Raw genomic sequence first — 22983 nt, forward strand, 5'->3', positions numbered from 1 at the left:
CATCCGTGAAGGAGCCCCCGAGGCCCACCCTCTTGTCTGACGGCAGCCTGGCCCTCTCCAGGAATGCCGGCATGACCGTCTCGCAGAAGGGGAGTCCACAGCCAGCACCCAGCCAAGCGGGAACAGGGGCAAGACTCGGGTAAGCGGTCCTCTCTGCTGTGGGTGCGGAGCGGGGAGGGAGCTCGGGGGTGGCAGTCCCAGGGGACCCTCCAGCAGCCTCTCTGAAGGGAGACCCAGCCGGGAGGTGAGGTTCCCTGAACGCTGGCTTCAGAGCCACTGCTTTCCCTTTTTAAAAACTGGTTTTGCTTCGTACTCTCGAAGTCCCTCGTCCGGGTCCCTTTCTTTACTCAAGACGAGGCTAAAGTCCCACTGAGGTCGCCGTGGAGGTTGCGTCCTGTTATTAATGCCCCACCACAGTGTTTGCAGGACTCCACGGTGGCTCATTTGATACTGCTTTCAGCAGTGTTGGGGGAGAAGGCCTCCTGCTGAAAGGTGTCTTCGTGTGATCCTTGTTGGATGGTGGGGAAAGGAGCCGGTGGTCTTTCTCTGAAGGGGTCTCCCTCCACGCCCCGCGGAGTGAGGCTTTGTCCACGAACTCTGAGCTCTCGCTTGAAGGAATTTGGGGGCGAGGGCGCCACTGGCCAGTAAAGGAAGCTTACACTTACCCGCACTCTGACTGTGTCTGAACATTAAAGGTTGTTATGCTGCAAGAAGTCCTGATGTTGTGTTGACAGTCTTCTAATTTTCAAAAGTGACTTGTGACAAAGTTAAGGCTCATATTAAAATCCACAAAGTTCTCCACTCGTATTTAAGCAGATTGAGTAACAGTCTAATTTGCCTTCATAGGACGGGGTGTGCATATTTAATTCAATATTTTGAAATAATTGTTTTTATGATTTTTTTTTAGACCAGTCATAGGAGAGATGGATGAAGCCGACTCTGTGTTTTTGAAATTTAAGCAGGCAGCTGACGACTCCCTTTCACTTACATCCTCGAATGCCGAGTCCATTTTTGTAGAAGGTACAGTCTTCCCAGTTCCTTCACTGGTGACATGTGGTCCCCACTCACCCTGGGGATGCTGGGACCCATGTCAGTTTGTTCATGGGATGAAGGCCAGTCAGGCTGAGGCGCTGAGCAGTGGCCTCCCGCCCTTCCCCCAGACCCCTACACTGCCTCACTGAGGAGTGAGATCGAATCGGATGCCCATGAGTTCGAGGCCGAGTCCTGGAGCCTGTCTGTGGACCCGGCGTACGCAAAGGAACAAAAGAAGGAGGTGGCGAAGAGACAGGATGTGATTTATGGTAAGAAATCCTACGCCCCCACACTGGCATTTCCTTCTTTTCTTTCCTTTTTTCTTTTTTTCAAATTTTTCCACCTGGAATCTGGGCTCCACTGCTGACGCCCCCTGAGACTCTCACCCACTCACTGCTCTCCCCAGGACAGGGAAGAGGTGGCCAGGAACATCCCCAAGAGTCAGGATCATCTTACCTTGTTGGTGACCCTGAGAGAGAAGAAAGGCCTGAGCGTGGCTGTGATTGGGGTGTTTGGGAAGCATGTCCCTTCCTCCCCATGTGACTGGTAGGCGCTCCTTCCCACTGGCTGTCAGAGAACCGGGCCATGGGCAGCCACTGTCCTGAGACGGGATGTTGTAGGTTGCAATGAAAATTCCAGCTCCTAAGGCACAGAGCCATTCCCAGGCCAGGAGCTGTGCTCGGGGCCCCAGCCCTCCAAGCCCCTCTCAACAGAGTGACAAAGGCCCAAAGGGAGAGAAACAGCAGTGGGAGAGAGAAGCATCGATCGGTTGCCTCTCGTACCACCCCAACCGAGGACTGAACCCACACCTAGGGATGTGTCCTGACAGGAATCGTACCCACGACCTTTAGGTTTACAGGATGATGCTCCAGCCAACTGAGCCAGCCCAGCCAGGGCTGTTACTGGTTCTTCTCATGGTCCTCTCTTCATGGGAACCATCCCCCAAGAATGAGTATTGTGTCACCTGAGGAGGCACTTTGCTGTTCCTCGATGGCATTCTGGGAGGAAATGCTGGTGTTTCCAGAAACGTTCTTCCTTTGTATCCCACACAGCAGGTCTAGCTCTGAGACCCCCGTGTGCCACTTGGTAATGTCCACTGGCACTCACGTCCTTTACACGCTGAGCTCCCTGCCTGGCCCAGAGTAAGGAGGGGTGTGGCTGTGGAGGAAAACCTTGGTGGGTGCTTTCCCTCAGGGTCCAGCGCCAGGCCACAGATCCTGCAGAGAGGGACAGGGACAGGGGACCAGCCTAGATCCCCTCTTCCATCTGGGCAGCCAGTTGCCACCTGATCTATACTGCTGGGCAAACACAGACTGCTTCCAGCCCTCCTCCGGCCCCCCCTGGACACCTGGGGCCCAGCCCTGTTGACCTTGGTTTTGTCTCGAACAGCTATAAGGCCTTGTCTTGAATATCAGAAAAGCTCTAACACAAAACCTGATCTTTCTTTGCCTTTTACAATGAATTCAAGTCTCACTTGCCCTGGCCAGGTGGCTTAGTCTGTCTGGCCATTGACATGCACAAATGTGTGAGTTTCACACCCCAAGGAGTGGTGTTTATCCAAACAATCTTCTGGCTTAAACAGCCTTGAAATGTCTTTGTTCGACTCTAGGCACAAAACCCTCCTATGGCCCCAGCTGATTTGGCTCAGTGGATAGAGAGCATTAGCCCAAGGACCGAAGGGTCCTGGGTTCGATTCCTGTCAAGAGCACTATCTCGGTTGCAGGCTCAATCCCCAGCCCCGGTCGGGAAGCAGCCAGTAGATGTGTGTCTCATACATCAATATTTCTCTTTCTCTGTCTCTCTCCCTCCCTTCTACTCTCCCTAAGAATCAATCGAAAAATCCTCAGGGTAGGATTAACAACAACAAAAACACCCTCCTGTGAATTTGAGGACCAGTACACATCTTGGGTCCTCTCTGTCCTGATGTCACTCCATCCCTCGCTGCTCCCTTAAGCTGGGACCCCTGCAGGACTCTGGCGGGAAGGCCTGGCCCCTGGGCAGTAAGGCCATGAGGACAAGGATTTGAGTGGAGAGCTGAGAAGTCAGCCTGGTGCATGCTGGGCAGGCAGTACACACAGTGCCCCCGTGGGACACAAGAGGAGCCCAGCCAGGGTGTGCTCTCCACTCTGGGTAAGTTCTGTCGTCCATGTCTCCGCAGAGCTGATACAGACGGAGGTGCACCACGTGCGGACGCTCAAGATCATGCTGAAGGTCTACTCCAGGGCCCTGCAGGAGGAGCTGCAGTTCAGCAGCAAGGCCATCAGCCGCCTCTTCCCGTGTGCAGACGACCTGCTCGAGGTGCATGGCCACTTTCTCTCTCGGCTAAAGGAACGCCGCCGGGAGTCCCTGGAAGAGGGCAGCGACCGGAATTACATCATCCAGAAAATCGGGGACCTCCTGGTACAGCAGGTGGGCAAGGCCAGAACAAGCCCCGCCCCCTCTGTTCCTCCTAATCACAAAAACATGGCTCCCTACAGTATTGTAATTCATAAGAAATACACGTGGTCTTCATCCAGCTTCCTGGCTCACAGCTCCCCAACCCTGGGGTTTCCTGAGTGCTGAGAGCATAAAGGTGTCTGGTCTGTGAATGAGGTAACTGTTAGGAAGAGCCTAAGGATGGGAGCTGATTGCCAGGGGACCCGACCGTTGATAAGAGGATTGGAATTTCGTCCCACCCCCAACATTGGGTGGGAAGAGGGGGTAGAGGTTGAATCAATTGATAGTGGTCATTGAGTTAATCAATAGTAACTGTGTAGTGAAGCCTCCATAAAAACCCAGTATGGTTTGGAGAGCTTGCAGGCTGTGAACACATGGAGATTTGGGGAGTGGTGCCTGGGCAGGTCACGGAAGCTCTGTGCCTTTCCCCATCCTGGCCCCATGCATCTCTTCCATCTGGCTGTTCCTGAGTTACATCCTTTATAACAAACCAGTGATCTAAGAAGTACCATGTCTCTCTCCGTTCTGTGAGCCACTCTAGCAAATTCATCTAACCCAAGAAGGGGATGGTGGGAACCTCTGGTTTATAGCCAGTTGGTCAGGGGCTCGGGTGACACCTGGTGTCCTGGGGAGGGATACTTTTGAGGGACTGTACCCTTAACTGTGGAATCTCACGCTGTCTCCAGGTAGACAGTGTCAGACCCTGCTGTTGTCTGAGAATCATTACTATGGAGGGGACCACCCCCACATTGGAATTGGGCCCAGGAACCCTTTCCCCCGATTGGTTGAGAGCCTGCCGCTCTAGAAGACAGTGATCCGGGGTCCTTCCTGCTGTGTGTGCAGCTAATGGTCTAATACCACAGACACCTAAATAGCAACACACTTTTGCAATCACTGTCCAGCAATGCATTCTGGTCTTTTCTTTGGTTGATTGGCTGGTCTTTATTTTTTTTTTTTTGTCTTGGTGGCTGTGTTTCTTTGTTAGAAGCATATCGATTACCCAAAGCCATTCATGGGGGAGGGGGGTGTTGACCCTGAATTGACTTCAGAGTCAACCTCTGAGTCTTGGCCAAGATTGACAGAGGGTCTTGTTACCGCTCATCTGACCTCAAAGTGCTCCAGGATCTGAGTCAGCTCATGAGAATTAATTAGAAGATACCCCTTTTGCTTTTAAATTTTTCTAACATTCTTTGGCTTAAATGTATTTTTTCTTCTCAGATTTCAGGAAGTTGTTACAGCACCTATAACGGCATAAAGCCCATGAGCACTTTACCTTTCTATGCCTTGCCGTGAGACAACTGTAATGAAGCATTGCTGTGTTTGAGGGTGTGTTAGAGAAGAAAGTTAAATTGCAAGTGAACTTAGTATTTGTTTTAGGAGAAAACAGATGAGCTGGAAGAAAACTTTCCCTGATGGTTAACATCTCCACTGTCTTTCTTCAGTTTTCAGGTGAAAATGGAGAGAGAATGAAAAAGAAATATGGTGTCTTTTGTAGTGGACACAACGAAGCAGTCAGTCATTACAAATTGTTGCTGCAGCAAAATAAGAAATTTCAAAACTTGATCAAGGTAAAAAAAACTATTATTTTAATTAAAAACATATCCTCTTTGCTGTAGGTTTTGCCCCACAGAGCTGTTTGGAGATCCTTTGATTAAGGTGCCTGTTATAAATCAATGATTTTCAAGTTGTTATTTCATTCTTAATGACACATTCAGAACAAGTCAGTGGAATCTTCTGGAGAATCCCCAGGTGCACAGTAGAGTTAGAGCTTTGTTCCTCGACACACCAGCGTGGCCCTGAGATGCCCCAGCGTAGAGCCCGCTGACCGTCCTTCTCCAAATGTTGAGGTGACACAAGTGTGGTTTCAAGGGGCACCCTTCCCTGGGATCCACCCCCTCCAGAGTCACCTGTTGTGGCTTCAAACACTCCGACTGATGCAAGGTGTGCCTTACTCTAAACCTTTGCCTCCTCCCTTCTCTGGTCCCCGTTTGTTCCCTGATAGCCTGTGGAATGACCCACACCCATCTTTGCCTATCAGTGTGTGAACGCTCAAGCTCAGAACTAAAAATACGTCCCCGGCCTGGGTCAGCCGGGTCGGGCAAGGCCCACCTCCCATGTTCTAGAAAGTACAGCGTGGCTCTGCAGCAGCCCCTGCCACCTGATCCAGAAGGGTTCTGCCACCTGCCACCTGTACCCTGAGGTGACATTCTCTAACTAATGGTCACTTCATTACCATCCTAGTGGACTAGTGGATAGACATGAAAGGGAGAGGGCACTTCAGGGCCTGAATTCATCTGTGCTGAGCAGTGGGACAGGCCACCCGACGTCATGGCTAGAAACACCTGGAAAGTGGGCAGGTTCTGATGAGTCTCACACATCCCACCGGGACTCCCGGTCCTCTCTGCAATGCTGGCATTTCTGAAGCAGGCGGACGGTGGGCTGGTACACTCGGGAGAGCTGCTCTCAGTCCCCACCCAGGAACGGCTTCTGAAGGCCACTTCTTGGGCTCTTACCAGAGGTGTGCATCAGACGCCAGCAGGGAGCGGTTCAGGAGGCCCCAGCCCAGTCATTCTGGAAGGTTCCAACAGCCGTCAGTCAGGGTTGGGATCCCAGGCAGGGTGCGTGTGTGCATCATGCAGCTCTCCAGGTGGTTCCCATAACCGCCCCTGGCTGGGTCTGGTTTCTTCTCAGCTGGTCTCTCGGGGGCCCTCTTACAACAGGCATGGCTGTCTTGGCCTTTGTTGCCTTTTCACAAACGGCAGGGGCTCCCTGCTTTTAAATATCCGGTGAAGTGCAGAGAAAAGGTCCCCACCAGCCAGAAGGGGAAGGAGCGCCCAGCCTCAGGATCCGATCCAGTTAAACTCACTGATTTGGCAGGAATAAAACGTCAGTGTGTCATGGTTTCTTTCCATTTCATAGAAAATCGGCAGCTCTTCCATCGTGAGACGCCTTGGCGTGCAGGAGTGCATTCTTCTGGTCACTCAGCGCATAACCAAGTACCCCGTGCTGGTGGAGCGCATCATTCAGAACACGGAAGGTGCGCAGCCGCCTCCCGCCCTGCCCATGGTGCTGGGGGTCTGTCTGCCTGCCCCTCTTGGCAGTGGATTGGATAAGTGCCCCTCGGATTTGTCCCTGGTTCTCTGGATTCAGCTGAGCGTGGTGATCATGAGCCGAGTGCCACCATGCGAATCCACTGTGTTGGGTGCGGGGGTTTCCAACAAAGAAAGATGGGCACTGAGTCTCATTTGCCTGCTGTTACCCCTGCCCCTGGCACAGGCATCTGGGGAGTGGATGAATGAGGGAGAAAGTGCCCTTGTTAAGGTCACCCTGAGTGATCCAGACGAGTACGGAGTCCAGGGCCAGGGCCATGAGAGGGACTTGCCTACAACCTGGAGGGCAGAGGAGAAGGCCAGGGCAGTGCTGGCCATGCTCCCTCAGCTCCAGGGGATTTGAGCGTGGGAAATGACCACGTCTCCCCACCATGAAAGCCATATCCCTAGCTCGTGGCAATGGCGGGTGCAGGGAGACTGTTGACCAGGCAGTGCCTGCCGAGCTGTGCAGGGCTGCTCTTACCAGGGCCGGGCACCTGACTTCAACAGACACTCTGTCTGGGCAAAAACCCAGCGCTGGGCTAGTGCATGTATTTTGGAGAAGCATTGATGTCTTGGGAAATTCAAGTTGGGAGGTGATTCTCGAGGGTCCTCCAAGCAGTGGCCTCAGGGAATGCAGCTCACAGACCCCGTAGTGTGTCCACCTCTGTCATGTTCATGAACGCAGACGAAGGAAAGCACTAACTCTGCTGTGTGTGGCAGCTGGCTCCAAGGACTACGAAGACCTGACCCAGGCCCTGAACCTCATCAAAGACGTTATCTCACAAGTGGACACCCAGGTCAGCGAGTGCGAGAAAGGCCAGCGCCTCAGAGAGATCGCAGGGCGGATGGACCTGAAGTCCTCCAGCAAGCTCAAGAACGGGCTGCCCTTCCGCAAGGAGGACATGCTGCAGCGGCAGCTGCACCTGGAAGGCACGCTGGCCTGGAAGACCACAGCGGGGCGCCTGAAAGGTGAAGCCCTGCCCGGCGCGTGCGCGTGGCAGCAGCTCTGGGAGTGCTGGGCACTGCTTTGGAGTCGGGAGCACCGTCCTAGGGGGTGGGCACCCTCTGCATTGGTGGTGCCATCGAGGAGTAGTGGCTCCCGTCTTCAACCGGTGGCACCTTCTTGGTTTGGTACCACCTTCTTGAATTGGTGCTGCCATCTTGGAGAGGTGCCACGACCTTGGAGTAGGGGGTGCCCTCTGGGTCAGTGAGCACCATTTGGGGTTGGTGGGTGCCGCTGGCCAGAGCCACTGCAGTCTGGCTGCTTTGTGGCTGAAGGGAGATTGTGTGCAGAGTCGGGATGAGCACAGGCAGCCAGGAGTGTAGTGAGAATGAGATGCTCACACCAGCACCCTCTCCCTCCACGTTTGAGATGGTGGGATGCACACCAGGAGGGCATGGGACTCACAGACGTTTGAACAGAAATCCAAAGCTTCGTGAGGCCCAGGTTACTTCCAAACAAGCCGTGGGTGCGCCTGCAGTGGGCCCAGCCACCAAAGAGCCTGGTTTGGGTAGAAAACACCACACAGACCTCAGTGTCCCCAGGCACCCCGGTCACCGCTAAGGGTGTGCTCTGAGCCCAGCTTTCAAAATTCATGGCGTGATCTCACGCTCGAGGTTCATGAGCCTCTAGAAGCATCCTGGCCTGTCCACTGGCATCAGCATCTGTAAAGATCCTAAAGGGAGTGGCAAAATCTTCAGGTGGTCAAACGATGAAATGTGTTTGTTCGTATTTTGCATGACATGCGTCCAGTAGATACAGTTGCAGCGGTTCTCAACCTGTGGGTCGCGAACAATGAAAATGCATCCTGCGTATCAGATATTTACATTACGATTCATAACAGTAGAAACATTACAGTTATGAAGTAGCAACAAAAATAATTTTATGGTTGGGGGTCACCACAACGTGAGGAACTATATTAAAGGGTCGCAGCATTAGGAAGGTTGAGAACCACTGGTTTAGTGCCTCCCGTGTGCCAGGCCCTGAGGTGGGTGGTAGAAGGCCCCCTGCCCTATGGGGCTCCCATCAGCGGGCAGAGAGAGAAACCAGTCAACAGAAACATAGTGCAAAGTGTAGTACGTGCTTTGAGGGAAGCCAGAGGCTGGGTTGAGAGGGTGTCTGATTCTCCCTGAGAAAGCCGTGTTCCTGGGCATGAGTGCTCGTGTCGGAACTACACTCAGGATCGTACCACGTGCTCGGGTGCTGTGAGAGGTACCCACAGAGACAAGACACCCACCTGCTGCCCCCGGGAAGGAGGCTCGGGCCACGGGAGTGCATTGCTGCAGGAGAAGGCAGGAAGCCAGGTCTCAGGTAGCCTGGGGCAGGTAGAAGGAGGGGGGCGGAGTTCACATTTGAGAAATCATAGTGAGAGAACCTCGAAGACCAGACCCAGCAGGCACCGTTACAACAGGGGGCATCAGGGCACAGGGCCCGGCAGTGCAGCGACAGAAACATGGGCACCCAAGCAGGTGGGGGGGGCGTGAGGTCGAAAGGAACCCTCAGGCTCCTGCAGAAGCATCCTGGCTCTAGGCTGAGAGTGGCCCAGGCTCCTCCCAGGGTGCCCAAGGCCGTCTCAGGGTCATTGTCTCCTGGCTGCCCTGCAGGACGCACATGGCCATGCCACCCCGTGCATTGTTTCTGTCCTCTCCCCTTAGATGTCCTTGTCGTCCTCTTGACCGATGTGCTGTTGCTGCTACAAGAAAAGGATCAGAAGTACGTCTTTGCTTCTGTGGTATGTGTCCCTCTCTTCACACGAAGGGCTGCTGACTGCGCAGAAGGCGCTGGGTGGAGGGGTGGCCGGGCTGCGTCCACAACTAGACGAGAACAGCACAGAGCGAGGTGGCTAGACAAGCCCATCTATAAGTCACGTGTTGTCCCCAGTCCTCCCAGGACCAGAAGGTTCCAGAAGGCAGGAGTAGAAGTTCCCCAGAACAGGGGTCCTGTCTAGTTGGTCTGATGAGGCTGCAAGGGCTCGTGCATTTCTGTGTCTTTCTGTCAAAGCGCTCAGATCCTCACAGGCCCCGGCCTCCTTGCCAGGAAAGCCCCTCTGCCCTTCCCAGGGACTTTCCAGCTCGTCGCTGAGAACACGCTCAGGCAGCCAACGCCCTGTGTTGTGACCATGTTGATCCCACAGCAGGCTGGCCCCAGGAGACCCTTGCTGTGGGAGCCACGCCTGCCGTGGGCTCTGCACAGCCGGGGGGCTGGGGGTCGGGCTGGGATGCCAGTCACCCTCCCGGCCCACAGCCCCCGGGACTTGCTTCCTCCTCTGCTCACCTGGAGGGCCCGCGTCCTCAGGGTCTAACAGCACAGACCTCCCTGCAGGGGAGGCGTGATCCCCGCCAGGCCTCCAGGCTCACCCAGGCGGTCATCACCCAGCAGGACAGCTACGTGCAGATGCAGAGGGCACCCCAGCGCAGTGACGCGTGTCCTCACAGCCATGTACCTTTCCCAGATTTGAAAGCCTCCCAGGTTTCCCAGCACGCAGACGGGGTCAGGCTGCTCTGTGGAACCGTCGTCTGGCCTTGACTCCAGCACACCTGTGTGTGCTGTCGGTGCCCTCGCTTGAGGGTGATGCGATGCCGCAGTCTGCTTGGTGTCTGCTCCCTGTGTCCCCGCATGGTTGTCCCTCTGTGCGCGTCTGTCTCTTCTTATAGGGACACCAGTCAGATTGGATCAGGCCCACCTTAATGACCTCATTTAACTTAATCACCCACGCGAAGGCCCGTCTCCAAATGCAGTCACGTTCTGAGTGCAGGGGGTGATGGCTTCAATGTATGAATTTGAGGGAACACCATTCAGCCCAAAACAACCAGCTGAAAATGTGTATTTTACTATCTTCTTACGGGACCTGCTCGCTGGGAGTACTGGTTGGCTCTGGGTGTTTGGGACCAGGGTCAGGAGGAAGATTTATTTGTTGTTGTAGTTACTATCTGCTCTTGTTTTTTTGTTTTGGTTTTTTTGTTTCTTTTTTGTTGTTTTTTTTAGTTTTGTACTGTGTGCATGTGTTATCCTACATAATAAAAGGCTAATATGCAAATTGTCCCCTCAACTGGGAGTTCAACCAGGGGGTGGGGCCAGCCGACCAACCACCCATAGCCCCCCCGGACCCCACCCGTGCACAAATTCATGTACCGGGCCTCTAGCTGATTATAAAACACATTTGTTTAAGCACATTAAACAGATGCATTAAAGGATACAAGGATCTCATAGCAATAGTGTCTTTTTCCCCAGATGGTAAAATATTTCTACTTTGGATTGTTTGGAAATAAGTGGGGCACCCTGCGGTAGGTAAAAGGTGACCCTCCCACCTTGTTCCACCCACGTAGGACTCGAAGCGCCCCGTCATCTCATTACAAAAGCTCATTGTGAGGGAAGTAGCCAACGAGGAAAAAGCCATGTTTCTGATCAGCGCCTCCCTGCAAGGGCCTGAGATGTACGAGATTTACACCAGTTCCAAAGAGGAGAGAAATGCCTGGATGGCACACATCCGAAGGGCCGTTGAGAGGTGAGCAGGGCCTGTGTGTTCCACGCTGGCCATTTTGCCCTTGGCTGTGACCTTGACCTGCCCAAGAGAGCACCAGAAACCACAGGCGGACAGAGACCCTTGCTTCCCCTCTCCACTCTCCACCTTGTGCTTTTTCCTCCCCTTTATTCAAAGATGCCACCATTCCGACTCCTCTAAAGAGGCCCCAGCGTGTCTCGCCAGGGGACGTGGAGCCAGGCAGCTCTGACTTCCATTCTGGTGGGACACCCACCTCCCCGCCCCCACCCCCATCTGGGGCCAGACCTGTTGAAGCAGATCATGGCATTCTGTCCTTACTCCTCGGGCCAGGGAACCTCGGACCCCAGCCCTGTGGTTCTGTGTGATGCCTGGCTCCTGGTCCACCCAACAGATGGGAAAAGGTGGCCCAGCCCCCACACCTAGGCAGCCTGCCGCTTCCTCTCTTGGTGCCTGGAAACCTCCCAAAGTCTTAGCCTGTTTGGAGCTCCCTCCGTCCTCGCCTCAGCCCTGCTAGCCTTGCAGCCTCCGTTCAGGGCAGGGCCCTAGGAAGAGCTGTCCCCAGTCTCTTCCTCCCGCTGTGGCCGGCATTTAAAACGTGGCTGGTCCTGGCCCAGTAGTTCAGTTGGTTAGAGCATCGTCCTGATCCACTAAGGTTTCGGGTTTGAACCCTGGTCAAGACACATACAAAAATTAACCAATGAATGCATAAGTAAGTGGGACAACAAATTGATGTGTGTCTTTCTCAAAATCAATCAAATTTTAAAAATTTAAAAAGCAGTGACATGGCTTTCAAGGCATTTTAAATAAACAAATAAATAATAAAACCTGTGGCTGGTTGTATCCCAGCACTGAGATTAGGTTCATGCTAATGGCGGTCTTGCTCTTCCCTGTCCTTGTTCTCCTGCAACGTTGACGAGCTAACCCTACCACAAAATGAGATCCTCTTTAGCAGCTGGTTCTGAATAAACTTCTTGGGCCCGTTTCCGAGGCCAGTCAGCTCCTGAGCATTCTCAGCCGCCTGTCCCCCTCCCCGCAGCTGTCCGGACGACGAGGAAGGGCCCTTCAGCGAGGCTGAAGAGGAGAGGAAGGTGGTGGAGGCCCGCGCCCTGAGGCTGAGGGACTTCCAAGGTAAGAGGGAGGGAGTCTGGGCGCCCATGCCCACAGATGTGCCCCCTACATGGTGGTGACATGGCCCTGCAGAGCCCTCCTTAGGCAGCAGGCCTGGGCCCACCAGTGGCATTTCTGTTCTGTCCCATTGGGATTGGCGAGAATCACTGCGCAAGTGACGGGATCTGCTGTGGCCGCCTCGGGGTCCAGCTCTGTGGGGTGTTGCAGCAGCTTTGTCAGGAGGTGCAGAGTGGTCTTCCGGGGGGTGTGGGGAAGGGAGAAGGGGCACGGCGTCCCTGAGCCCCTTCCAGACACGATTGCTTTGCCACACAGTGCCCCCTCCCACCGTCCTCATTCAGGGGAGAGTTCACGGTGAGTGTCCCAAGTCACGTACCAAGAAGCACACGGCCCTGTACTAGCCCAGGACCCCACAGCCTCCTTCCACAGCCAGGCAGCCCAGACCAGCCTGGCCCAGGGACCTTGGCTTTCTCCTCCCTATTTTAATTTTTTAAACTACTTTATTGAGATATAATTCTCACACCATATAATTCGCCCATTTAAAATGTTCCATGCAATGGCTTTTAGTACAATATCACAACCATCACCACAATTTATTTTATTTTATTTTATTTTATTATTCTTTTTTAAATATATCTTTATTGATTTCAGAGAGGAAGGGAAAGGGAAAGAGAGAAACATCAATGATGAGAGAGAAGCATTAATTGGCTGCCTCCAGCACATCCCCCTCAGGGGATCAAGCCCGCAACCTGGGCATGTGCCCTTCACCGGAATCGAACCTGGGACCCTGCAGTCCGCAGGCCGACGTTCTATCCACTGAGCCAAACCAGCCAGGGCACCACAATTAATTTTAGACCATTTTTATCACCCCAAAAGAAACCCTGTCCCTGGTAGCAGTCACTCTCTGCTCTTCCTCCCCCAGCTCGATAACTTCTAGTCCAGTGGTTCTCAACTTGTGGGTTGCGACCCCTTTGGGGGTCGAACGACCCTTTCACAGGGGTCGCCTAAGACCATCGGAAAACACATATAATTACATATTGTTTTTGTGATTAATCACTATGCTTTAATTATGTTCAATTTGTAACAATGAAAATACATCCTGCATATCAGATATTTACATTACGATTCATAACAGTAGCAAAATTATCGTTATGAAGTAGCAACGAAAATAATTTTATGGTTGGGGGTCACCACAACATGAGGAACTGTATTAAAGGGTCTCGGCATTAGGAAGGTTGAGAACCACTGTTCTAGTCGATTATCTCTATGAATGTGGCTATTCCAGGGACCTTGTATAAATGGAGTTATAAGCATTTCTCCTTTTGCATCTTGCTTATTTCACTTAGCATATTTTCAAGGTCCATCACTTTGCAGCAGGTGTCAGAATTTCCTTCCTTGTTGTGACTGAGGAATATTCCATTGTGTGAGTGTAACGCCTTGTGCTTGTTTACTCTCCTCCCAGTTTCAACAGATTCCTATGAGATTTCAGCAAGGTCATTGCCAAGAGCAGTGCCTAGTACTCTGGTCTCAATCAACTTCCCTCTTCCCGCTCACTAAGGGCATTATTTTAAATAAAGTAACATTTATGCAATAGGTACATAAAATTGGGTAGTATATATTTTATTTCTCTTTGTGAGGAGGTGCACATCTAAATATATTAATTAATTAAAATGTCCAAAAGAAAGGGGAGGAAATCCCATTGGACCCTGGAGGTATAATCCTAGCAAAGTATTCATTTCATCTCATTCTAACTCCCAATTTTCTCTGATAGCCATGATATATGTCCTGCATGGACACTGTAGAGTCACACAGTGATGTCTCTTCATCACTCATTCCCAAGATTCTTAGTGAATCAGGACTATATTTTTTTATCAAGATATTCTTTCCCATTTTGGATCAAAAGCTGAACTCACCCTTAACTTTGAGACACTCCCATCAAAACCAGAAGCCAGCCCTGGCTGGGTGGCTCAGTTGATTGGAGCATTGTCCCCTACACCAAAAGGTTGCAGGTTCGATTCCCAGTTAGGGCACACACTTAGCTTGTGGGTTTGATCTTTGGTCAGGGCGCGTATGTAAGGCCGATTAATATTTCTCTCTCTCCCTTGCGCTCTCTCTAAAATCAATTAAAAACATATCCTCCCAGTGAGGATTTAAAAAACTAGAGCCATCCACTCTCCATTATCATCTTCACCTTGGCAGTCCCAGCCAGGGAATGTTGGGAGAGACAGAAGTAATTGGAAAGGTGGCAACAATATTATGTTTTTGTATGTGTGTGTGTGTGTGTGTGTGTGTGTGTGTGTGTGTTTGTTTATTTGTTTTTTAAGAAAACGGGTGAATGTATTTAATTTATAGAAGTGAGCAAATTCCTTGTCTGAATGACAAAAAACCCAGAATCAGAAGGAAGTGATTCATCAAAGCATGTGTAAAAATGGTATTAAAATATGCAGAATGATGTTTTTGCATGTGACATGATTATTTGCCTACAAAATACAATAGAATCAACTGGAAAATGATTGGAACTGATGAGAGAGTGAGGGATTTATAAGTCTGAACGTGATGTAGGTGTCCTAACAATCACCAGTGAGGAAGTCTGATCCAGTAAGTCGCCGAGATGGCAGCCGAACAAGCACAAAACAGGAAGACTTGTAGGAAGGAGTTTGACCTAAATGCCTGAAGGAGGACGTTCAAGATTAGAAAACTAAATCTTACAAGGCCCTCAGTTTGTCCCAAAACTGGCCTGTTAATGGTCTCACCATACCCCACTGTTTGCTATTTATGGTTGTGGGAAGCGATCAGAGGCAGGGCCAGTCCCTCACAGCCTCACGAAGGTTGGATGGAGGGAGCAGCGGACCTCGGGGTGAGGTGGATCAGCAGGGGTCCCCGGAGGCCAGCCCCACTCTGTGCCGACTCCTGGGGAACGATCCTAGAGAGCCTGACCGCCACCTCCGTGGCTTCGCAGAACGACTGAGCCTGAAGGACCAGCAGATCGCACAGAGCCTGCGAGAGAAGCAGCAGATCTTCGTGGAGATGGCCGAGATGAGTGGCCTGGACGACTCGGCTCAGCCGCGCCTCCTCTTCCGCGGAGGGGACCTCGCAGAGAACCTGCAGGGCGAATGGATCCTCAAGTCAGCCATGACCGAGAGTAAGTAGCCTGGCCCCAAGGTCCTCACGGGACAGCGCCTCCCTCTCCAGCACCCTTCTTCCCGGTAGTTCCTTGGCCCAGTGTGGCCAACTCGCCCTCTCCGGGGCACACTTCTGTCTGGCTGGGCAGCTGGGCACCCTCCCCAGCACCTGTTAGAGCCAGAGGGTCGTTAGACGAGACCCAGTGCAGCCCCTGGTCGCGGACTTAGAGCACTTTCTCGCACATTTGACACTCCCGGTGCCTGCCACCTGCCAGGCACTGTTCTGGGCCCCAGGGATCTGAAGCCGACCGAGACGAGTCCCCACATTCAAGAGGTGACTCTCCTTTCCGAGTAGTGGGTCATGGTGTTATATCCGGAAACATGCACACGTACACAGTGATGGTCCTTTCCAAGGGCTCCTGGACCCAGCAGCCCTCCTGGGAGCTGGCCCAGGGTCTGGTGGGAAGATCACCAGCAGCCACGGGAGGGCGCTGGCCGGTAGGTGGCCTGCCCCGTGCGCGTCCTGCCAGGCCTGCTTCACGGAGCAGTCAGGGTCCATGCCAGAGCCCAGGCAGCTTCCATGCAGCTCCTGAGCCCCCACGTCAGGCCAGGCAGCCGGTGCTCACTCACCCTCTTTCAGCAGCAAACAAGGCAGACACATCCCCTCCCCTTCACAGTGAAGGTAACAGAGCAGAGCGCTCCCACGTGGACTCTGCCCCCATTCAGTCTGGCTTCCGCGGCCGTAGCAGTGTTCCTCCCGTTTCTCCATGGCTGTTGTTCTTGGCCCCCTGAGGCCTCTTATGTCCTGGGCTTCGGCCAACCGCCTCACCTGGCCAAAGCCTGTTTGTCCTAGAGCACTTTGTGTGACCAGCGCTGTCCCCAAGTCCTCCCTCCATGACCGCTAACATTCTGGATGACTGTCACCACACAAGCAGTGGCCACACAGTTCCTTACTGGACCCAGCACACCCTCAGGCCCAGGGTCCAGGATGCCCCGTCCACATGCTGCCCCACGGGGCTGGTCTCTCCTTTAAACACAGAGAGGCCTGACCTGGGCAGAGCGCCTGTGCAGGGAGTGCACAGGGTCAGCGGGGCTGGTCCCCACCGTCCTCTGCCCTGGCCCTGCACCACACCTGACGCACACAGTGTGACTGCACAGAGAGACTGCATCCCGCCCGTCTCCTTCCACAGTTGCAGACATCCAGAGCCTCATCTGCAGGCGGCTGGGCGGCACCAGTGGCCAGGCAGATGGGGGTGCCTCTGCGGGCCTGCACCAGAGGGCAGAGGCCTTTGGAGGCTCCGACAGCACCAGCGACCCTGGCAAGAGTGAGTGGTGCCTCCTCCCCCAAGGGCTGGGCCCCGGGACCCTTGGGAAGGAAGGCCAGTAGCGGCAGCAGGTTCAGGCTCCTCAGATGTTCCCTTTGCTCACGGCCTTGGCAAAGCCGGCATCTGCTGTTTGGCGTCTCTGCTGCTACTTCCTGTCGGCGTCCGTAAACCCTCTATGGTCAGGGACCGTCTGAGTGTTGTTGGTCATGTCTGACAGCAGCCGGGCCTGCTCCTGCCAATCTCTGCGCCACAGATGCCGCGTTTCGGCACAGGCCTAAGGCAGCAGCCCAGCCACCATTTCCTGCCTGGGCTCGGGCTGGGGGAGAGGGGGGTCTAGACCCTGGGTAACCCCAAGCATCCTCATGGGCCTGGCCTGGGCTTTTAGGTGACAGTTGTAGGAAGAAGGTATGCGGCAGTGACCTCAGCCCAGGAGACTGGCAAGACCCTGTGAGCAGTCCAGATGCGAAGCTCGGCGACACCCCAGGCGCCTCTGAGGAAGCACCATGGGCGGTACGTTGCTTCCTCGGGCCAGGCCTGAGCTCAGGACAGAGCCGGCCCAGTTCTTGTAACTGCCAGCAAGTGTGAGCAGACTGCTCAGCCTCCATCTCACAGCCAGTGGCATGTGCTGTTCGCTTCATGGTGAGTAGCCTGTCTCAGCTCAGGTCAGCGAGCCAGCTAGTGAGCCTGTCTCTTCCTGCCGGCCCGGCATGTGGGTGGCCGGGAGGGGCAGGCTCAGGGCGGCAGCCATGGCCTCCCCACAGGTGAGGAACACCGTGCGGGGCCATGAGCTTTCGGTGTCCTCACAGCCACGGATGCCAGTCATGCTGGCTGCTCCCTCCCCTTCAACTCGAACACCCACCCTTGCCAAGCGTCGGGGTGAGAGCAGGGCCGGGCGGTGTGCCGTGGCCCGGCCCATGCCAGCTGCCTCCCGCCTCCTGGAGCCACCCTGCGCCCTCACTGTCCAGGCAGTGAGGCAAGGCCTACCCGTGCTAAGGCAGTCTCGTCAGCACTGTGAGTCTGGCTTGCTTCCTCAGCAGCTGTGTGCTCTGACATTGTGTTTCCACAGGTGGAGGCACCAGGCACTGAGTCTGGCCCCCGTCTGCCCACTGTCCTGGAGTTGGAGGTAGGCTCAGGCTTGTCCATCTCCCGGGGACTGGCATGCACACCAGGAGGGCTTTGGGCAGAAAGCCAGCACTCTGTCTCTCCACAGCTTGTCCAGCGAATCCAGACACTGTCCCAGCTGCTCCTGAGCCTCCAGGTACAGGGCGTGGTGGGCTGGGACAGGCTGCACTGCCGTTTTCCTGCTTGCGGCGGGGATCTGGGAGAGGGCAGGGCCAGCACCTCATGAGTCCACTTCCCCCAGGCGGTCATCACCCAGCAGGACAGCTACGTGGAGATGCAGAGGGCCTCCATCCAGGAGCGCGAGAAGCAGTTCCGGCTGCAGTCGACACGCGGGAACCTGCTGCTGGAGCAGGAGCGGCAGCGCAACTTCGAGAAGCAGCGAGAGGAGCTGGCGGGCGTGCAGAAGCTGCAGAGCCAGCTGCGGCTGGAGCAGCAGCGCTGGGAGCGCCAACGGGAGCAGCAGCAGCAGGAGCTGGACCTGGCCTTGGCCCACCTACAGCAGCGCCAGAGCGAGGCAGCGCGGCTGCAGGAGCAGCAGGCCCAGGAGCGCGCTGAGCTGGAGCAGCAGCGCCAGGCCTACCAGCACGACCTGGAACGGCTTCGGGAGGCCCAGCGCCTCGTGCAGCGCGAGCGCGAGCAGCTAGAGCTGCTGCAGAGGCTCAAGAAGCAGAACACAGTGCCCAGGGCGCTGCCACCTGAGCTGCCCACAGAGGTGAGCGAGGGAGCGTGCAGCCGCCGGTGTGGGTGCATTGCGGCAGCGCATGCGTGAACACGCCAGGGGACAAGGACATGTGTGAGTGTCACCATGCAAGTGCCCGTGTTGGGGCTGCGAGCTCCGTGTGTGTGTGTGTGTGTGTGTGTGTGTGTTTAGGGGACAGGCAGTGAATGGCAGCTCCATCCGGCCCAGCTAAGAGGCTGCAAGCTGCGGGCCCAGGTTCTGGGTGGGTGGACAAGGTTCTCCCCAAAGCCCTGGGAGTGGGCGGTGCTGAGGAGAGCACCTCCCCTTTCGTCCCAGGAAGGGCTTCCCTGAGGAGGATCTTTGGGATGTGTCTTCTGTCCCTCTTTCAGGCCCAGCCCCCAAGCCACGCCCCCAGCTTCAACGGGGAGGGGCTGGAAGGCCCTGAGCGCCCCGAGGTGGCTCGCCGGGACAGCACCCCAGCCGAGAGCCGGCCGGCCAGGAGCGACGTGCCTATCCAGCTGCTGAGCACCACCAACCAGATCCAGAGGCAGGCGGCCGTGCAGCAGCAGATCCCCACCAAGCTGGCTGCCTTCACCAAGGGCGGCAAGGACAAGGGCAGCAAGAGCAGGGGCTCCCAGCGCAGTGAGAGTTCAGGTGAGTTCTGTGCCTGAGGCAGGGTGTGGCGGGTGGAATAGGTGATCTCTGGGAGCCGGTGGCCTCCAGTGCCGGCCCAGCCCCTCCTGGACTAGGAGATCCAGTCAGGAGCAATTAGTGACACCAAAGCCCCTCCTTGTGGGCGAACCACAGGACCAGGGCCATCCTCCGGTGGAGATGCAGCTGGCCATGCATCACATCACATCCCCCGCCCGTGGGGAGGTTTATCCTCTGGAAGCAACATGGGCCTGGCAGACCCCAGGTCCGTTCACCTCAGTCCTCAAACTGGACCAGGAAGGGCGTGTCTTGGCAGTTCAAAAAGAAGGGCCTGGGGGGCCTTGTGCGGTGGCGCCAGAGGCCAGCAGTCAGAGCACCCTAGTCACTCAGGGACACCGGTGACGATGCCAGGGGTCTCTGACACAGCTTCGGGGCTCCCTCGGGTGCTGTGAGTGTACAGGTGCGGTCAGGGAGCCCTCCTGGGACCTACAGAGCAGGGCCTGTGTCCCAGGACTGGGTCCAGAGGTTGGCTTATTCTAGGGGCTTCCTGGGGTCGGCTGGGGGCTGTTCTCCCCGTTTTGTGTCACTGCATTTGGGGCTTACTGTCTGAGCGGGGTCCCCCTGGAACAGTGTCCTGGGAAGTGCTCAGGAGCAGGGGTGGGGGCTGCCATGTGCGGGAGCCGGGCTGAGCACCCAGGCTGCACCCTCTTCCCTCTGTCAGCTTCGTTCGACCTGAAGCAGCAGCAGCAGCTTTTCAGCAAACTCACGGGCAAGGAGGAGTATGTCTCTCGGAGCCACAGCTCACTGAGTCCCGTCCGGCGCAGCAGCCACCGCTCCGCATCCCCCCAAGGTGAGCCCAGCCACCCAGGCACAGGGCCTCCGCAGTGCCTGGTGGCTGCCGACACCGCCATCCTCTGTCTTCCAGACCTCTCCTGCCAGGCGCCCAGCCCAGCCGTGGAGGACACGTCCCCCGAGTGTCCCCCCTTCCTGCCCATGCCGGGGCCCCTTACCCCACTCGACAAGGAAGAAGCGAGCAAAGAAGACGTCATCTTCTTCTAGGGCCAGCAGCTTGAGGTGCTGTGCTCTCTGGGACTCGCCGGCTGCCCTCCCCCTGCCCAGCACACCACCATGGATGACCCCCTGGCCAGGCTTGGGGTCGGGGTCGGGCCCGCCTGTCGTTTCCAGGCTCTTGCTGTGGGATTGATCATCAGTGGTGCCTTTTTTTATACAAAAAGGGACATTTTTAATCGAAGGCTGAACCTAAGCTAACTGAGGAGCTATTTTAATGGCAGCCCCCGCTTGGGTAGGGAGAGACCCACTCCAAGCAGTTTTTCCAAGGTAGTGACAGACTGGGGGTCCCACACGGAGCCTGACGACGGGCCAGACCTCGGTCTGTGGAGGAGGGGCCACCCCACAGCCGTTAGGAGACACTGGAGCTGGACTGGTCATTAGGGCAGCGGAAGGGCCAGGGTAGTGTCAGCTGTCTCCCTTGGCAGAATCAAAGCCGAGATGTACATGGGTTCATGGTGAGCCTCAAGGCGAGGGTACAGGCAAGACGAGGGCGTACACAGCCCAGGGACAGAGGGCCCCCAGGGCAGAGTGGCTGGAAAGGATGGCCAGTTGTACTCAAGTGAGTTCTTTAGGGCAGAACTCATCTCGAAGGGGTCTGACTGGAACCCGTGTTAATTTAGTGGGTTTTTTAAAACCTGCTGTAGTCGATCTCCGTGCTTCCCCAGGCACCTCACCGAGTCCACGTGGCTCTCCAGGTGCTCGGCCTGGGGAAGCCAAATCAAGAGGTTTGGCCAGGCCAGCAGGCCCCAAAGTCCCGGCCCCCAGCAGGGGGCCCTCGGTCCCCAGGAGATGAGCTGGTTTTCCCAGGGCCTCCAAGAGGAAGTCCCAGGGCTGGTCTCCGGTGCTGATGGGCTGATGCAGATACAGCACAGAGCAGAGCGGTGGCGCTGCCAGTGAAGGTGACACGCTGGGAGCACATGTGGCCTGGAGACCTCCAGTGGGCAGGTGGCCACCTCACAGGCCCACACATCCAGTGAGCTGCTGTCGCGGGCTGTCCCCTTATCCCTGGAAGAGGGCAAGGGCCACCAGTCCACTCGCAAGGCTGTGGGTGTTGGGTGGTGTCACGTCAGGGTGGTGGCTGAGCCAGAGCCACGTCCCACCTCTGGCCAAACACAAGCTCGGGTGCTGGTGCAGGAAGGGGGCATGACTCACTTTTCTGCATCCCAGGCTCCCTCCACCGGCCCAGAGCCCAGCACCTCCCAAAGCGTTGGCAGGATGGGTCCTGGGCTGTCCAGGAGTTGGGGCACCACAGGGTCAAGGTGACACAGCCAGTGAGTGACGAGCTGACAGCAGCCGTTCAGAACCACTCCGGCCCCAGCCCCCGCTGGCCCTGACCCTCAACTCTGCCTACGGGACCAGCAGCATCAGCAAGGACCAAAGAGACGTATCCTCCGTCCCCCGGACACGAGAGCCCGTCTGTGCTGGATCTGTAGTCAGTGTTTTGTGTTTTTGTACTGAGACGAATCAGAGCACTTTAGAGAATTCTCCTTTACTTCCTGTCCTTTTGTGACGAGTGCATTCCTGGGCCTCAGGCACACAGGTCCTCGAAAGAGACGTCCAAGGCTTCTCCTCGGCATGTGGTGGGGTCTCCACTCAGGCCGTGCAGCGGGCAGGTCTTCGGCACGTTCTCTGGCCAGTAGCCTGCGGTGACTCCTGGGTAGGGCCCGGTTTTATTTGTAAAGTTGGCGGCTGAGCAGTGTTACTCCTGCGGGATCTGGGTACATCTTTGGTAACTTTGACATGATCTCGGTCCACCCAGTGATGCTATGATCGCAGCATGTCCTCATGCGGGATGTTTCAGAACTGCCTTAGCGCTCAAGCCTGATTCTAGCAATAAAGGTGTCTGAAGACGAACTGGCGGCGCGGCTGTCCTTCACTGTGCGGCAGGGTCGTCTCTTGGTGGGGCTCCCCCAGGCTCACCTCGCCAGCGGGGCCGCACGCCAGGTGCTGCAGGAGGACTGGAGGGAGGCCTGACCAGACCCAGGGCCTTGCAGGAGCCTGAGAACCAGTCTGATGTCCCACCTCCCAGTGGGCCCACGACACCCTAGTAGCCCCCTCGGCTGCTGTCCCCACTCCTGCCCTGTAGCTGGGGCAGGGAGGCAGCCTCAGGACCAGCCTGACCAGCTGCCTGTACGCCACGCCTGTGGGGAGCGGAGCCTGCTCTGTTCCTCTGAGAAGTCCCCGCACGATCCTGTTTGGACAGTCAGAGGTAGAGACAGAAGGCCCAGAGTGAACCCAATCCAGGTCAGCGTTTGGGGAATGCCACCACGCCCTCCCACCCTGGCTAGCCTGTCCCTGTGGCCCTGGGGTGACGGCCCCCTGCTCCCTGAGCCGTTTGCCACAGACATGCTCCCAGGACCAGTGACGCCTTACCCCCGACCAAGGACCTAGCAGTGGGCAGGGGTGCGGCCACTCTGCAGGCAGGGTCACCTCAGCTGCCCAGCAGTGCGCCTGGGCCTGGCCGGCGGTGGCCCCAGGCTGACCAGCAGCCAGAGCCCTGGGGCCTGATGTGGCAGCCAGGTGTCCACGTGGCTCGCCCACTCGTGCAGCACTGACATGTATGCCCCGAGTCTCCAGACGGGCAGGCGGTGCTGCTCTGACCCCACCCGTCTCGCTGGTTCCTCGGGCGCTGGGACATGCCAGCGCTCGGCTTTGCAATAGGGAGGGGGAGACTGAGCCAGTGTAGGGTGGGGCTTCTTCTGCACCCATGTTACCCCGAGCAGCCCTCCATCCCAGCTGTTCCCAGCCTCTTATCTTCCCTGAAAAGAGCAATCTGGCTGAAGTCATGAGGCTTCAGACTGCAGGCACAGGTCTTGTTGAGTCTTC

General features: G+C 55.9%; 2 protein-coding genes across 3 annotated transcripts in view; one reads left to right on the forward strand and one right to left on the reverse strand.

Annotated features, from left to right (window-relative positions):
* LOC102253484 (rho guanine nucleotide exchange factor 18) lies at nt 1–22011 on the forward strand. 2 transcript variants are annotated; one of them, XM_014538541.1, is made up of 20 exons: nt 1–139; nt 908–1020; nt 1161–1301; nt 3191–3441; nt 4911–5036; nt 6388–6505; nt 7281–7529; nt 9216–9292; nt 10887–11065; nt 12099–12190; nt 15147–15329; nt 16500–16634; nt 17020–17144; nt 17701–17757; nt 17845–17892; nt 17998–18468; nt 18825–19089; nt 19808–19936; nt 20012–20160; nt 21325–22011. In XM_014538541.1, exons 1-19 carry the CDS (start codon nt 72–74, stop codon nt 20143–20145), a joined length of 2961 nt encoding a protein of 986 aa, XP_014394027.1. In that variant the 5' UTR covers nt 1–71; the 3' UTR covers nt 20146–20160; nt 21325–22011. The 2 variants fall into 2 exon arrangements, with proteins under 2 accessions (XP_014394027.1, XP_014394026.1); XM_014538540.1 differs by having other exon boundaries at nt 20012–22011.
* PEX11G (peroxisomal biogenesis factor 11 gamma) overlaps nt 20728–22983 on the reverse strand; it is an 8459-nt gene continuing 6203 nt past the window's right edge. Inside the window, exon 6 of the mRNA XM_005864902.2 lies at nt 20728–22348. The gene's annotated coding sequence lies outside the window, so the exon portion shown is untranslated. The remainder of the gene's footprint in view (nt 22349–22983) is intronic.

This window comes from Myotis brandtii, unplaced genomic scaffold (assembly GCF_000412655.1).
Source record: "Myotis brandtii unplaced genomic scaffold, ASM41265v1 scaffold193, whole genome shotgun sequence".
In the NCBI taxonomy this organism is placed as follows: Eukaryota; Metazoa; Chordata; class Mammalia; order Chiroptera; family Vespertilionidae; genus Myotis; species Myotis brandtii.

Coding starts and splice junctions, on each gene's coding strand:
- LOC102253484 (XM_014538540.1), top strand. CDS start 72: ATGACCGTCTCGCAGAAGGGGAGTCCACAGCCAGCACCCAGCCAAGCG. Junction 5,037..6,387: donor AATTTCAAAACTTGATCAAG/GTAAAAAAAACT, acceptor TCCATTTCATAG/AAAATCGGCAGCTCTTCCAT. Junction 16,635..17,019: donor CACCAGCGACCCTGGCAAGA/GTGAGTGGTGCC, acceptor CTGGGCTTTTAG/GTGACAGTTGTAGGAAGAAG.